The sequence below is a fragment of the Castor canadensis genome, chromosome 15 (genome assembly GCF_047511655.1).
Source record: "Castor canadensis chromosome 15, mCasCan1.hap1v2, whole genome shotgun sequence".
Classification (NCBI taxonomy): Eukaryota; Metazoa; Chordata; class Mammalia; order Rodentia; family Castoridae; genus Castor; species Castor canadensis.
This window is the reverse complement of record NC_133400.1, coordinates 242,830-257,797: the sequence shown is the minus strand read 5'-3', so window position 1 is coordinate 257,797 and position 14,968 is coordinate 242,830. Positions and strand designations below refer to the sequence as shown.

Sequence of the window (14,968 nt, the reverse complement as noted above, 5' to 3'; positions counted from 1 at the left end):
CTACCATTCCAGTGTCCCACGGCTGTGATTTCTCGTTTTACCCAGGGTACATGAGATCAGCCCAAGGAGGGTGTCACAGTGGTTACCTTTGCCATGTTTGAGAAGCTCTGTTTCGGGCACTGAGGTATTAACTGCAGCAGAAAAAGACGAGCTTCTCTTATCAGTTCTACAGGGTTGCCCTAGAGAGAAGGCAGTTCATGGGTAGTCGTGGGTCAGGGCATACTGAACCGGACTAGTGCTCCCCACCTGCTGTTCCTTGGCAGGAGCCACCTCACTGGGCCAGGGAGTGCTCACCTGGAGACAAGACTGGCCATGGAGCTGCAGGCTCCTGCCAACCTGAGGTGACGTAGATCTGGTCTTCCCATCCACAAAGAGCTGGACTAGCTTGAAGTACATGTCTGCTGCAACATGCAGGAAGTCTACTTCTCTGATGATGGTGTCTTCACTGAAGTAGGAGAGAAGACTGGGGAAGGAAACGATAAAGGACTGCGCAGTCAGCAGAGAATGCCCACTCTTCCGTGGAATAGTGACTAGCAGCTGTCCCCACCTAGTGGGAAGCCCTGGGGAAGCACTCCGACCACCCAGGCCCCATAGGCTCAGGCTTACTCTGCTGACCAGCCCAGCGGGTATGGTTACCTGTAGAAGGCAAATGGCAGCAGCCTGGTGTGCTGATCTGGGGCCAAGCGGAGGAGGTGCCCCAGCTTGGCATCTGTAACACCGAGGGGACTCAATCAGATCTGGGGGTGCTTCCACCCAGTGAAAGTATTGGGGAGGTCTGTGTCTAGCTGCAGTGACAGTGAAGCATGTGGCCCATGCTGAGGGCACCTGGCATAGTTACTGGGAAAAGAAGGATCCCTTCTCTCTGGGTCTTTAAAGATGAGGGTGATGTCCTGCCACAGGACAGCAGAGACTGGGGTGTTGGGCAGGGAACCCCGCCCCCTCCCTCAAACACAACAGGTCTGTGGATCTACTGCTCCAGACCAGCAGCTCCTCTGGGCCTTCCACTGTCTTGACACATCCCTCTGCTGCTTTAAACAAGATTGTACTGAATAACTGTCTCAACTAAACTGGAGTTGATGATAAACTTAACAAGATAAACTCATGAAAATGAGCTTGTAAAGTTAACCCCAAGGAGGGTTTATTCTTAATGGTTTGAAACTTGCCTCTGAAGAGAGTCACACAGTGGCCATCAGTGTCTCATCAGCTGTCAAGGTTTCAAGAGGGCTTCTCACCTGTCTCTGTTAACTGAAAGAGCACAAGCCAGGACACCTTCTTTCTCTCTAAGCACGAAAGGACCTCTGCACAGATGTCCACAGCCTTCAGGGAGTCAGCGGTGTCCTGTGACCCACAGAAGAGCCCTCAGAAGGGGCCAAACGGGTGTAGTGCTGACCTGCACTGGGTGGACAAGGCTGGGTTCCTAAGAGCTGCAGGTGGTTTCAGGGGTTCAACCATCAGCACGGGGGAGTGCATTTTTACTCCTTCAAAGTCTAGAACTGCTGACAACTAGATAGAAGGTGCTGTCTGGGGCTCTCATGGGAGGGTAGACCATGGCCCCTCAGGCTCTCACACCTCAGGTCACTGTATCAAGCTCTAAGACATCAAGAGGAAGACAGCACAACAAAGAGATACCCAGAGACCTGAAGTGTGATTAGACCTGGGACTCTGACTTACATCTGGTGTCAGATGCGACGAGAGCAGACCCATCAAGGAGAAGAAAAGGAGGGAGACCAGCAGCTGCAGGAGAAAATAGGCAGTTACCCCATGAGAGCCACTGGTGCTCTAGCCCTGTTAAGAATCACATGCTCCTGCAGGTGAGCCAGGCCACACATGGTTAGGGCCTAAATCCTTTAGGTGGCTCTCAGTAGGAAAAGAACTCTTCAATCACTTTTAAAGGGGGCTTACTTGAGAATAGATTACTGCTGACAGAGTCTTTCTGACTTGCCTCTAAACTCAGCTAAAAACAGAGAGAGAGCAGCAAGCACAGAGAGGGAGGGCTGGACATCCTCAGCCATGTGTGCTGCTCTGCTGCTCACCTGTGCTGCGAGTGCTTCAGCTCTCTCTGGCTCTCCTGCAAGGCTCACTGTCAGAAATGTTTGCAAAGCTCTTGCTGATTCTGCCCACTAGCTCTGTCTCAACCCAGACCTGGCTGAGGGTGTTGGAGGCTGGCTGTGGAGCCAGTGCATTGCTCTAACAAAAGTACAAAAACAATTGCAACCAAGGGGCACAAAGCCCAGAGCCTATGACAGTCCCTTGTGCATGGACAGGTAAGCAGTAGACAGTCCTGCCCTCTCTGCCTCTCCTTGAGCTCCAGCACCCCAAGTCTGCACTTCCCCAAGGCCCTCTCAGCACAACAGCCACAGATATGGCCATGTGAACACAGGAGGTGCTACACGCTTCATGGCTGGCAGCTGGTTGTGGTGAGGATAAAAACAAGCCCAACAGAAACACTCCTCAAAAAAATGTAAGGCATTTCTACCAATAAGCTTGAGAAGCTTGCTAAAAGTATAAACTTCAGTTTTACTTCCAAACAGAGTGAAAAGAACTCAGATCTCATGTTTGTCTTTGGAAAAGCAAGTCCATTAGACAAACCCTGAAAAATACCCTAATTAAAAAATTGATTGAAATAAGCTTGTGGTAGCGAGGGGTTGAGGGGGTAAGGAAGGGGGTGGGGGGGGTTAGGGAGGGTGCAGGGGAAAGGGGGGAGAAATTACCCAAATATTGTATGCACATATGAATATAATAAAAATTAATAAAAATAAAACAAGCTTTCTAGGAAAAACGTTAAAGAATTCCAGCCTTGCCTCTTCTGTTTCACACTCCAGCCTCTTCAGCTGTCTCCTGATGATCTCCTTCTCAGCTTCTTTAACTGCGAAGTGCAGTGCAGCAGCTGAGACCCAGGGCAGGTGGGGTGCAGGGGAAGCCGAGTCAGAGGAGAGGAAACTGGGACACAGAGAAACATGTCAGTGCAGAACCTTAAGTCTTCTTCCTCCAACTGTCATGCCGCTGACCACCAAAAACTTCAGGTCTAGGAGCAAGGGGCCTGCCTGCCCTTCAGCAGAGAACAGGGTGCTCGAGTAATCAGAAGTGAAGCTTGTGCCAACTTCTTGAGTTGCTCGTGCAGACAAGAGCCTGTCAGCTTGGTTCTTTCTTCCCCATTCACACAGATCCCTCACAGGCTGCAACCTGGGATGTCTATGGAAACGACCCAGCATAGCCCTCAGAACAGCTAGGATTCCCTTCCTCCTACTGTTCACACTCACTTGCTGGCAAACTGCTGGGCCTCCTGCAGCCGCCGCAGCTCTCGGGGCAGTGCGCTCTGGAAGCATCTCCTCCACTGACTGCACAGCACTGGCTCCAGGCTTGACCACCACAACTCACGGGAAGAGAAAGATAAGGAAACTGATTAGAGCAGCTGTATATGGACACATCTCCAGTTGGAAGATGTGGACACTGTGGGAGATGGAGCACCCCACACACACATTGCAGTGTGAAAACACCCAAAGTGCCCAGGGTGTGGTACATGTCTATAATCCCAGCACCCAGGAGGATCCCAAGTTCAAGGCCAGCTTGGGCTACACAGTGACCTCAACATGGCCAGGCCTACCAGGGCAGAGGTCAGAATCATGGGGCACTTGGTCTGGCACTGAGTCAGGATCAGGTTGGCTGTCAGTGAGGGGTCTGGGCTTCGTAGGCAGGCACTGAGAAGCCCCTGCAGCAGAGCACACCACAGCTCAGTGGTTTGCACAATCCAGGCCCCAAGGTACACCACCCAATAGAAGGTTCCATCCCAAGAGTTGTTCAGCTCACAAGGAGGTGCCAGGTTACCCTGAAGAAGTGGACGGTGATGTCATGAGTCAAGGCGCCACCATGACAACAGCAGTTTCTCTGTAAAACAGTCAACAAGGCCAGTGAGAATGGAACCAACAGAGAGGCAGAGAGGCCAGCAGCAGAGCATTTCATCTGTACCTACCAACTCAGAGTTAACCAGCTGGAAGAACTCCTCACATGTGGGAGTGGCAGGCTGTCCAGCCTGCAGGTTTCCAATGAGAACAGTGGGAGGCAGGCGGAGGAGGAGCCTTGGAAGAAAGGAGCAGTGTCACCACGAGGGGACACATGGCACTCCTTCCCCAGCTCAGAGTTTAGCAATGTTTCCTTGAATTCAGTGATGCAGTCAACCATGGTGCTGGTCTGTAGTCCCCACTGTTTCTGCCTCCCTCCCACCACCCCCGGTGGGCCCTGAGGAGAAATGTATCTCTGTCCCTAACTCCTGAGTCTGGCTTAGACCATAGCAGACACCCAAAATGTATTATGGGGGTGGGGGAGGGGTGATATTTTTAACAGCTGCATATATCCAAATAGGAAGATGCACCATGATCAGAAGGCATCTTGTAACTCTTATGAAAATGGCTTAAGCGGATATCTTTGAGCACACAGCTTTCCTTATTTTGACTCCAAAGCACCTTTCGCAACTCCAGATCTGCTCCCATGGGAGCCACCACGTCCCCACGGGAGCCACCAAGGAAATGAAACCATCTCAGGCTTGGGGTAAAGAGGCAAACAAGTAACTACTGGGAAAGAAACCCTGGGACAAGTTGCTGTGCTACTGCCTGGCCGAGGCCTGTTACCGTCTGCACATGAGCAGCTCCTGCTGTCTCCTAAGGCTGGAGGTCACATCTCTGCTGTCTGCCAGGGCCTGGAGCCGCTTGTGGAAGATGCGGAACAGAAAGTGTCCCTGGGTGGAGGAGCAGCCATGGGGGGTAGTGGGGCCCTGCTCCAGCTCCAGGTCCACAGCCATCTCCTGAAACAGAAGCACCAGAGCTCTTGTCCTCCATCTCTGCTTTGTCACCAAGTGTGACTCAAGGCTGACAATCAGGGACCCAAGAGGGAGGTCTCCACAGGGACAGGAATGGTGAGCAAGAGCACAGCTTTTCTACTTGGAAGTTATTTTTAAATTGCAAAAGGGCTGGTGGAATGGCTCAAGTGGGAAAGCACCTGCCAGCAAGCGTGAAGCCCTAAGTTCAAATCCCTGTACCATCAAAAATTTAAAAAACTAAACAAATAAGTAAATGGCAGTGCACGGGGAACACCCATCACCGAGATTCATCTATAGCCAGCATTTCACTGTACTTGTTATTTGGCTCTTCCTGTGTGCTCAATTGTGTTTGTGTGGGGACGAGTGGAAGGGAAATCACAAGGCTCTCAATCCCAACACTGTCAGGCAGCCCACAACCAATCCATCAGCACAAGTGCACCCCTCTTCTATCTGCCCCACCACAGGGTCCAGTCAGGGTCTGTCAGGGCTCACAAGCCCCCCTACTCTGGAACATTTCCACAGATTCTATTTTTAATAACACTGACATTTTTCAAAAAAAATTGATGTGACTTTTTTTCTTTTTTTGCCATACAGGAGTTTGAACTCAGGACTTCTCACTTGCTAGACAGGTGTTCTGCCCCTTGAGCCACTTGCCAGCCTTGAATGTGATTTTTTTTTTTAGGTGCCAAAGGATGTTTATTATGCTCAAAATAATTGTGAATTCCACTTTGGAACTGTATTTAGCTCTTGTGCCTTATTTTAAAAATACACAATGGCAAATTCTGAGTCTAGCTGGGCACCATGTCAAACAGCATGAAGCCTAAGCCATGGGGCCAGCTTCTCTGCATCTTCCTCATTCACCCTTCTCCCCATGCATCCTTTGGATCCAGCCCAGAGAAGACCACAGAAGATGGGCTCTGAGCACTCTGGAAGTATGTCTACTGGCAGATGTGTCCCTGCCTCGCTGATCTGCCACTGCCACTGCCTCTGGATGCTTCCGCAGAACTCCACTGAGGCTGTGTTTGTCATTTCCCCAGGCCAGGCCCCTGAAGCTTTTTTCCCACTGTGTTAAGTGCAAAGTCTGAGCAGACGGGAGAAGAGACTGTGGGGCTCCGCTTTACTGAGTCTCCCATAGGCACCATTAGGAAAGGATACAACAGTGAGCATGGAGTCAGAGTCCTGTCTTGTGGGTGAGACAGAATACACAGACACTGGACCATCTTCCAGGGTCCACAGGACAGATGGCAGCAGAAGGACCAGCTTACTTTATTTTTTTGTCGCTACTGGGGTTTGCACTCAAGGCCTCACACTTGCTAGGCAGACGCTCTACTACTTGAGCCACTCTGCTAATCCAAATAAACCATTCAGTCTCACAGTGAGGGGGAACCAGGAGGGAACCTGGCACAGGACAGATACATACAGCAGGCACTAGATAAGGTCTAGTGGGCAGCCAGGCGTTAAAAAGCAGAAGACTGTGGAGCAACAGCAAGTCTACTACCAAAGCTGCACTGTGTCTCAAGGCCCAGAGGGTCATGGCATCATAGCTGTATGTCTGGGTTTCTGTGATGCTCACCTGTGCAGCAAATTCACAGAGCACATTTTGTTTTGGATCTCAGACAGTGTGGATGATGTGAGCTTCCACTTTGCTCTATTGAGTTAGGCACCGTTGCAGAGACTGCTCATAAATAAGTCAGCAGGGGACAGCTTACTATGTGAACACAGAGTTCAGGAGTCTTCAAACTCACCTGCAGCCTGGAAAGAATATCACCGTTTCCTGTGCGGCTACAAAGGACTAAATCAGAGTTCTCTGAGTGGTCATAACTCCTTGAACTGCAAATGAAACAAAAACCTGCTCAGTACTTCCTGATGTGTCACTGTACCCAGTCCTCCTGCCTTGAAATCAGGGCATATGCACTTCCCTGTTGGCACAACAGCAGCCAGCAACAAACAAAACCCAGCAAAGTACTAGCAGTCCAAACCCAGAACCATGATCAAGTAGGATTTATTCCAGGAATGAAGGTTGGTTTAATATCCCAAAATCAATTAAAATAATGTACCTATCAATAGAATAAAAACAAAATCACAATCACATCACATGAGCATATCAATAGATGCGGAAAAAAGTGCTTCACAAAATTTATACACTAACATGATAAAATGTTAGTAAACTAGGAACATAAACAACACCCTGACCTATGTTATCTATGAAAACCCCACAGCTAACATCAAGTTTAATGATGAAAGATGGGAATAAGACAAAGGTGTCCTCTCCCACCACCTCTCTTCAATACTGTACTGTAAGTTTTAGCTATGGCAATTCAATAAGGAAAAAGAAATAAAAGACATTTAGACTGGAAAGGAAAAAGCTGAATACCTCTACTCACAGATGACATGACCTTAAATACAGTAAACCCTAAAGAATCCACACAAGAACTATTATTGCAAATAAGTGAGTCAATATACGATCATCAGTTGTATGCCTACACATTAACTGAATAATCCAAAATGAAATTAAGATACTAATCCCACTTACAATACCATTGAAAAGAATAAAAGTTTAGGAATAAATTTAAAGACCTGAACACTGACAACTACAGAATACCACTGAAAGATGAAAGAGCACCTAAGCAAACAGAAAAACTCCCATGAGCACGGACAGGAAGGTGTGGTTAAGATGGCAACACTTGGCTGGCAGAGTGGCTCATGTGGTAGAGCGCCCGCGTAGCAAGTGTGAGGCCCTGAGTTCAACCCCCCAGTGCACCAAAAAAAAGACAAGATGACAACATTACCCAAAGAGATCAGGTCAAATACAGTCCCTGTCAGAGCCCTGCTGGCTTCATGGTCAACAAGCTAACCCTAAAATTCAGATGGAAGCACAAAGTACCCAGAATGTCAAAACCATACTGAAAGAGAGTAACAAAGTTGGAAGACTCATATTTCACAATTTCAAAACCTAGTACAAGAATTCCAAGATGGCGGCTAGAGGTAGGAAGCAGAAAGCGAGCCTCCTATAGTGAAATCTTGGAGAGACGCTGGAGACACACTTTGCAGGCACAATCACCGAGAAGAGGCATAACTTTGACCCCTCCACATCTCCAGCCGGCGCAGAGAATCTCCACTTCACATTAAACGGGGCCGCCAGTGGCCGGCGCCCATACGGCTTGGGAAGACGCGGACCAGGTGAGCTTCGCGGTACCGCGGTTCCCCCACAGACAAGCCTGGGCCAGAGCAGCATAGCCCCCTGGACAGACTGACGTCCACCCGGGAAAAAAAGAGAAACTGAGTACTAAGCAATAAGAACAGTTAAGACTCGCTGGAAAGAGGATGGGGCGCCCTGAGCGCTGAAGATTGGGGGAAGGGACTCCTTCCCGGGACTGGAAATAAACGAGCCGGGCGGGCCGGAGAGGCTCTGGCGGGAGCGGGGCGCGCCCAGCAACCAGGAGCGGGGACGCTTGTGAGAGGAGGGAAGACCCACTTCCCACGTGAACTGTAAATAAACACGCAGGCCTGACAACGCGGGGCAGTGTCGCCTTTCCCAGTGCTTGGGAAGGGAAAAGCCTGTAGCAGAGGCCCCCCTCCCCCGCACAGGAGAACTCTGAGCAAACAAAGCCTGTGGGACCAGGTGAGTGCTAAGCTCACCCCAGAGATCTGCATAAATAACGCCGCCAGCTACAGGCGGAGAGCAGCAGGCAGGCAAGCCACAGTTGCAGATACCACTCTCAGAACTGCCTCCAGACGCTTTTTTTTCTTTTTCTCCCTACCTTTGATGAGAGAACAACCGAATTACACCTGCAAGCCGAAAAACTTACTGAAACTGTATTGCATTTGAACTGGGGACACTTGGTGGGGCTTTTTTTTTTTTTTTTTCTTCTGTGTGTGTGTGAGTGTAGTTTTGTTCTACTTTATGCATCCCCTTTAATGAGACAACCACAGAACAACATCTGAGGCACCAACTCCAGGACTGGAGATTGAGACGGACATCCAAATTATTAAGACTGAAATTGCATTGCATATAAACTTGGAAGTTTTTTGGGTTTTTTTTTTTTTTAATTTTCTATTTTCCATTTTATTTTAATTCATTTTTATATATAGATATTACTTTCATATACTTATTTTTTATTTTTTTATCTTTGATTTTCAATCCTCTCTCTGTCTCTCTATTGTCTGTTCAGCTTATTGTCCACTAGTACACTAACACTCCCTGTTTATACCTTTGAAACTCTCTTGTCTGATACCTTGTTCTGCTTTCTCCCTCTTGTCTGTATATTTGTTTTCCCCTTTTCTTTAACTTCTTGCTTTCCATCTCAGCTCACTCTTCCATTCTCAATATTACCATTGTTATTATTACAAGCTAGAAAATACTTAATTACACAGAGTACAGGGACAGTAACAACACCAAAGACAATGACAGGAAGACAGAAAAAACAAGGAAACCAGTTTCCCCACAGCAAAAAATTAGTACAGGAACCAGAGGGGAATGAAGAGAACAGAAACTCAGATCCAGACTCCAACAAAATGAAGATAAACTATGCCAAAGGACCCAATGAAGCCCACAAGAATAATTTAAAAGAAGATATACTACAAGTACTCAATGAGAATTTTATAGAGATGATACTAGATAGGGTCAACCAAAATGTACAGGAGACACTCAAGAAATTCCAAGACAATAAAAATAGAGAATTTGAAAAAGCAAAAGAAGAAATAAAGGAAACCATAGAAGCACTGTATAAACACCAAAGTGAAAGAGAGAACACAATGAATAAATGGATAAATGAACTCAGGACAAAAATAGACAACAATAAAGAAGAAAACAGCCAGGATATGGAAAACCTCAGAAAAAAGAATGAAACAGAACTGCAAAACAAAACGGAAGGCCAATCAAGCAGAATAGAACAAACAGAAGACAGAATCTCAGAACTTGAAGATGAAATGGTAATTAAAGGAAAAACTGAACTCACTGACTCCATCAAAAGACCAAACTTGAGAATCATGGGCATCGAAGAAGAAGAAGAGGTGCAAGTGAAGGGAATGCGTAATATATTCAACAAAATAATAATGGAAAATTTCCCAAATCTAGAGAAAGATATTCCCATACAAATGCAAGAGGCCTCCAGGACACCAAACAGACCAGATCAAAATAGAACTACTCCACGACATATCATCATTAAAACAACAAGTTCAGAAACTAAGGAAAGAATATTGAAGGCTGCAAGAGAGAAAAAACAAGTAACATACAAAGGTAAACCCATCAAAATCACAGCAGACTTCTCAACAGAAACATTAAAAGCAAGAAGAGCTTGGGGTGAGATCTTCCGGGCACTGAATGAAAATAACTTCAACCCCAGGATACTCTACCCAGCAAAGCTATCATTCAAAATAGATGAAACAGCCAAGATGCCCCAGCACTGACGAATGGATTAAGAAAATGTGGTATCTATACACAATGGAATTTTATGCAGCCATGAAGAAGAACGAAATGTTATCATTCGCTGGTAAATGGATGGACTTGGAGAACATCATTCTGAGTGAGGTTAGCCTGGCCCAAAAGACCAAAAATCGTATGTTCTCCCTCATATGTGGACATTAGATCAAGGGCAAACACAACAAGGGGATTGGACTATGAGCACATGATAAAAGCGAGAGCACACAAGGGAGGGGTGAGGATAGGTAAGACACCTAAAAAACTAGCTAGCATTTGTTGCCCTTAATGCAGAGAAACTAAAGCAGATACCTTAAGGTAACTGAGGCCAATAGGAAAAGGGGACCAGGAACTAGAGAAAAGGTTAGATCAAAAAGAATTAGCCTAGAAGGTAACACACACGCACAGAAATCAATGTGAGTCAATGCCCTGTATAGCTATCCTTATCTCAACCAGCAAAACCCCTTGTTCCTTCCTATTATTGCTTATACTCTCTCTACAACAAAATTAGAGATAAGGGCAAAATAGTTCCTGCTGGGTATTGAGGGGGGGAGCAGGAGGGGGTGGAGTGGGTGGTAAGGGAGGGGGAGGGGGCAGGGGGGAGAAATGAACCAAGCCTTGTATGCACATATGAATAATAAAAGAAAAATGAAAAAAAAAAAAAAACCTAGTACAAGGTACAATCATCAATTCAGAACTGGCATAAGGGCAGACATACAGATCAGTGGATAGAGCTGAGAGACCAAAAATAAATCTTCATATGAATGGCAAATTAACTTTATTGTGTGTTTGTGCGAAGGGGGGTGGTTTTGAACTCAAGGCCTAGAGGCCTTTTTGCTTTAGATTGTTTTTCATAGGGTCTAACATCAGACATGATCCTCCTTTCTCTGCCTCTGTAGCTGGGATGACAGGCACATACCACCCTACTGGGGTTTGAAGTTTGAAATCAGGACTTCACACTTGCTAGGCAGACGCTCTACCACTTGAACCATTGTGCCAGTCCAGCCCTTTTTTGTATTGGGTGTTTTTGAGGTAGGGTCTCTCTCTCTCTCTCTCTTTTTTTTTTTTTTTACACAGGCTGGCCTCAAACTTCAATCCTTCTGATCTCTACTACATGAGTAGTCAGGGTGAAGGCAAAGCCACTGGCACCCAGATTTGCCAACTGATTTCTGACAAGAGTGCCAAGACCATTCAGTGGGGGAAACAATATTTAACAAAAACATGCAAAAGAGATGAGACTCATGCCTCATACCACATATAAAATAACTCAAAATGGACCAAAAACGTAAATAGAGGAGCTAAAACTAAAAACATATGAATTGGACTTCACTAAAATTTACAACTTTTGTGCCTCAAAGTACATTATTGAAAGAGTGAAAAGACCACTCACAGAGTGGGAGGAAATATTTACAAGTCATCCACTTGCTAAGAGCTTATCTTTAGAATAAAGAATTCCTATAACTCAGTGGGACAACAAAATTATAAGGGGCTAGGTGTGGCTCCATGGGAGAGCGTTTGCCTGGCATGTGCAAGCCCCTGAGTTTGATTCCCAGTTCCACAAAAAAAGATTTGTTTTAAAACAGGTAGAGAATATAAATAGACATTTCTCTAAAGACAACATACAAATGGTCCATAAGCACATGAAAAGATGTCAGCACCATTACTCATGGGGAAATGCAAATCGAACCACGACGAAACAGCAATTCATACGTACTAGGATAGCCACTATCAAAGTCAGAAAAAAACAATAGCAGTGCTGGTGAAAGTGTGAAGAAATTGGAATCCCCTATTCTGAAGGCAGGAATCGTAAAATGGTGCAGCCAGATGTGGAAAATATTCTTAGTTCCTTAAAAAAACAGTTACCATATACCCATCAATTTAGTCCTCTGCATTTGTCCAAGAAAAATGAAAACACAGGTCTCACAGAAACCTGTGCACAGCTGAGTACAGGTGGCTCATGCCTGTAATCCAAGCTACTCAGGAGGCAGAGATCAGGAGGATCGCAGTTCAAAGCCAGCCCAGGCAAATAGTTTGTGAGACCCTACCCAGAAAAAACCCTTCACAAAAAAGGGCTGGTGGAGTGACTCAAGGTGAAGCCCCTAAGTTCAAACCTCAGTACAACAATAACAGCAAAAAACCTGTGCACAAATGTTCACAGCACATTATTCATAACAGCGCCAAAGCAGAAACAACCCAAATGTCCATCAGTGGAAGAATGGATTAAGAAAATATGGTCACTTTTTGGTATTATTCAGCAATAAAAAGAGAAAGTGCTGACATATTACCCAGCATGGACGAACCTCAAAAACATTCTGCTCAGTGACATAAACCAGGCACAAAGGTGACAGATGATTCCGTTTATGTGAAATGTGCAGAACAGGCAATTCCACAGGCAAGAAGTAGACTGGTGGTTGCCATGGACTGGAATTCATAAGCAGCCCACTTGATGACATGGGCTTCTCACCCACACACCATACTTGGCCATCCCTCCAAAGCTGCCTGCAGGAGTCCAAGGGACAAGGGTTGGCCCCAATTTCACTTTGCTTGGTAGGTGTGGTTCCCAGTCACTAAGCACCAGTAGGAAGAATTTTCACACTGGGCATGGTGGTACACACCGATAATCCCAGTATTTGGGAGGCTGAGGCAGGAGGACCACAAGTTTTAGGACATACTGTGCTGTGAGATCTTGTCTTTAAAAGAGCTTCCAAGAAAAGGTTAGATCAAAAAAAATTAACCTAGTAGGTAACACACATGCACAGGAAATCAATGTGAGTCAATACCCTGTATAGCTATCTTTATCTCAACCAGCAAAAACCCTTGTTCCTTCCTATTATTGCTTATACTCTCTCTACAACAAAATTAGAAATAAGGGCAAAATAGTTTCTGCTGGGTATTGAGGGGGTGGGGGAGAGAGGGAGGGGGTGGAATGGGTGGCAAGGGAGGGGGTGGGGGTAGGGGGGAGAAATGACCCAAGCCTTGTATGCACATATGAATAATAAAGGAAAAAAAAAAGAGCTTCCAACACTACTGGTTATGCAGAAGACACCATAGTGAGTTCACACAGGTCGTGTCACTAGATAATGGCTTTCACACCCTTGTGGACCAGGGGGCAGTGGGAGAAATGGAGTCTGTCTTCTGTCCTGTGCTGTCTTCAGGAGTGATCTGCCTGAGTGGTGCAACAATGTGTTGGTTTTTTTGTTGTTGCTGGGTTTTTTTTTTTTTTTTTGGCCAAACTAGGGATGGAACCCAGGGCCTTAAGCATGCTAGGCAAGTACCCTACTGCTGACTTACACCCACCAGTGTGAAGAGTTTTGTTTTTTTTTTATGATTAAAGTGATATAATTTATCACCTAAAACTTGGAAAATGGACTCTCTCATACCTCAGTGCCTTGACCCAGTCACTGCTAGGAAGTCATTAGCAGTGAGCTTGAGGATGCATGGCTGGGACACCCCACCTCGGGAGGAGGTAGACAGGACAACTGCTGGTGTGCCCACAGTCCTGGGATGCTGCATTATTCACATTGCTGACCCTGAACCCCAGGTAGAGGTGCTCTCCTGACACGAGCCACTCAGACAAAGCAGCAGCCGATGCAGGAAGTTTGCCTTCATTTTTAACAGACTCATGCCTAACCCAATGTGCTCTGGGTAATATGATTGTACTGAAAGAATGAGATGCATTCTCAGAACCACCATAACAAAAAGTGGAGTTCCTGGACTCAAATGGCTGACCTTTGGTAGAAGTCCATCAGCTCGCTGACAAGGATCGTACATGCCACTTCCAGGTCTCCACTGCAGCCCCCCAAGGAAGAAGGCTGAGGGAGGTAGTGCTCATGGATCGCCCACTGGTGGAAGTCCTGTCTGCAACAGCAAACCCTGAGATTAATTCTGAGAAAGGCATTGTAGCCAGGGCTGTACCGCAGCCTTACAGTGGCCTTGCAGGAGGAGTACCCATCCCTAGTGACCATGGTGCACTGGTGCCTGGGACCTCAGGGTAGGTGAGGCTTCATCATCTGCAAGACCGGGGTCCTGGGGCTGTGGGATAGGCCCACTCTCCAGGGCAACTTGTAACCTTCTACCACTGACCAGCAAAGTACAGACCATGCCTATGAACTTGGTGAAGGAGAACCATAAACATAAGCCAAGTCATGTAAAGTCAAACCATAAAAGCCATAGCAGGCTACAGCAGAGGAGCATGATCAGCCTGCAGATCACAGGGCAGCCACTGGAGAGAGTGGCACTGCCTCTATGGTCTCAAGGACATGGTGACTGTGGTCCACTAACTGGAAAGAGCCAAACCCCAGTGACATGTCCATAGGACTCCACGACCATGAGCAGTCAAGACCCTGGGTAGCAGAGAGACAGCACTTGTCCTCACTGTCTGGGGATGTAGCACCATGGACAGCTTTCCCAGCATTTTGAGACTCTGGGCTCCACCCCAGCACCACAAAAAGGGACGGAAAGCAATCTGTGGAACCTGTGTAGTCTCAATCTCAATGACAGACACTAGGACTAAAGTCCCACACTAAGAGAGCAATTTATGCTCATGCCCTTCCTTCCTGGTGTGCCCAGATTCCCACTGTGGGGAGAAGAAGAAAGGCATGTCACAAAGCTAGCTTGGCACAGGTCTGATAGTAAACAGACATTGGTTTTCTTTTCACCCAAGCCTTTTCTTTTCTATCATTTCTATTTGCTCCATTCAGGATCTGACACAATGACCCAGCATGGAGACAGTGCTG

General features: G+C 46.7%; 1 protein-coding gene across 7 annotated transcripts in view; it reads right to left on the bottom strand.

Annotated features, from left to right (window-relative positions):
- Fanca (FA complementation group A) overlaps positions 1 to 14,968 on the bottom strand; it is a 59,227-nt gene that overhangs the window by 1,255 nt on the left and 43,004 nt on the right. For 3 of the 7 annotated variants that reach the window (XM_074055449.1, XM_020173597.2, XM_074055452.1), the window contains 13 exons: positions 13,962 to 14,090; positions 6,559 to 6,643; positions 4,626 to 4,798; positions 3,971 to 4,076; positions 3,808 to 3,885; positions 3,605 to 3,709; positions 3,261 to 3,373; positions 2,802 to 2,940; positions 1,672 to 1,734; positions 1,233 to 1,338; positions 637 to 709; positions 295 to 463; positions 87 to 179 (listed from right to left, as the gene is read on the bottom strand). In XM_074055449.1, coding sequence (XP_073911550.1) covers positions 87 to 179; positions 295 to 463; positions 637 to 709; positions 1,233 to 1,338; positions 1,672 to 1,734; positions 2,802 to 2,940; positions 3,261 to 3,373; positions 3,605 to 3,709; positions 3,808 to 3,885; positions 3,971 to 4,076; positions 4,626 to 4,798; positions 6,559 to 6,643; positions 13,962 to 14,090 — 1,432 coding nt within the window. The other 4 variants (XM_074055450.1, XM_020173598.2, XM_074055451.1 and 1 more) reach the window with 3 other exon arrangements.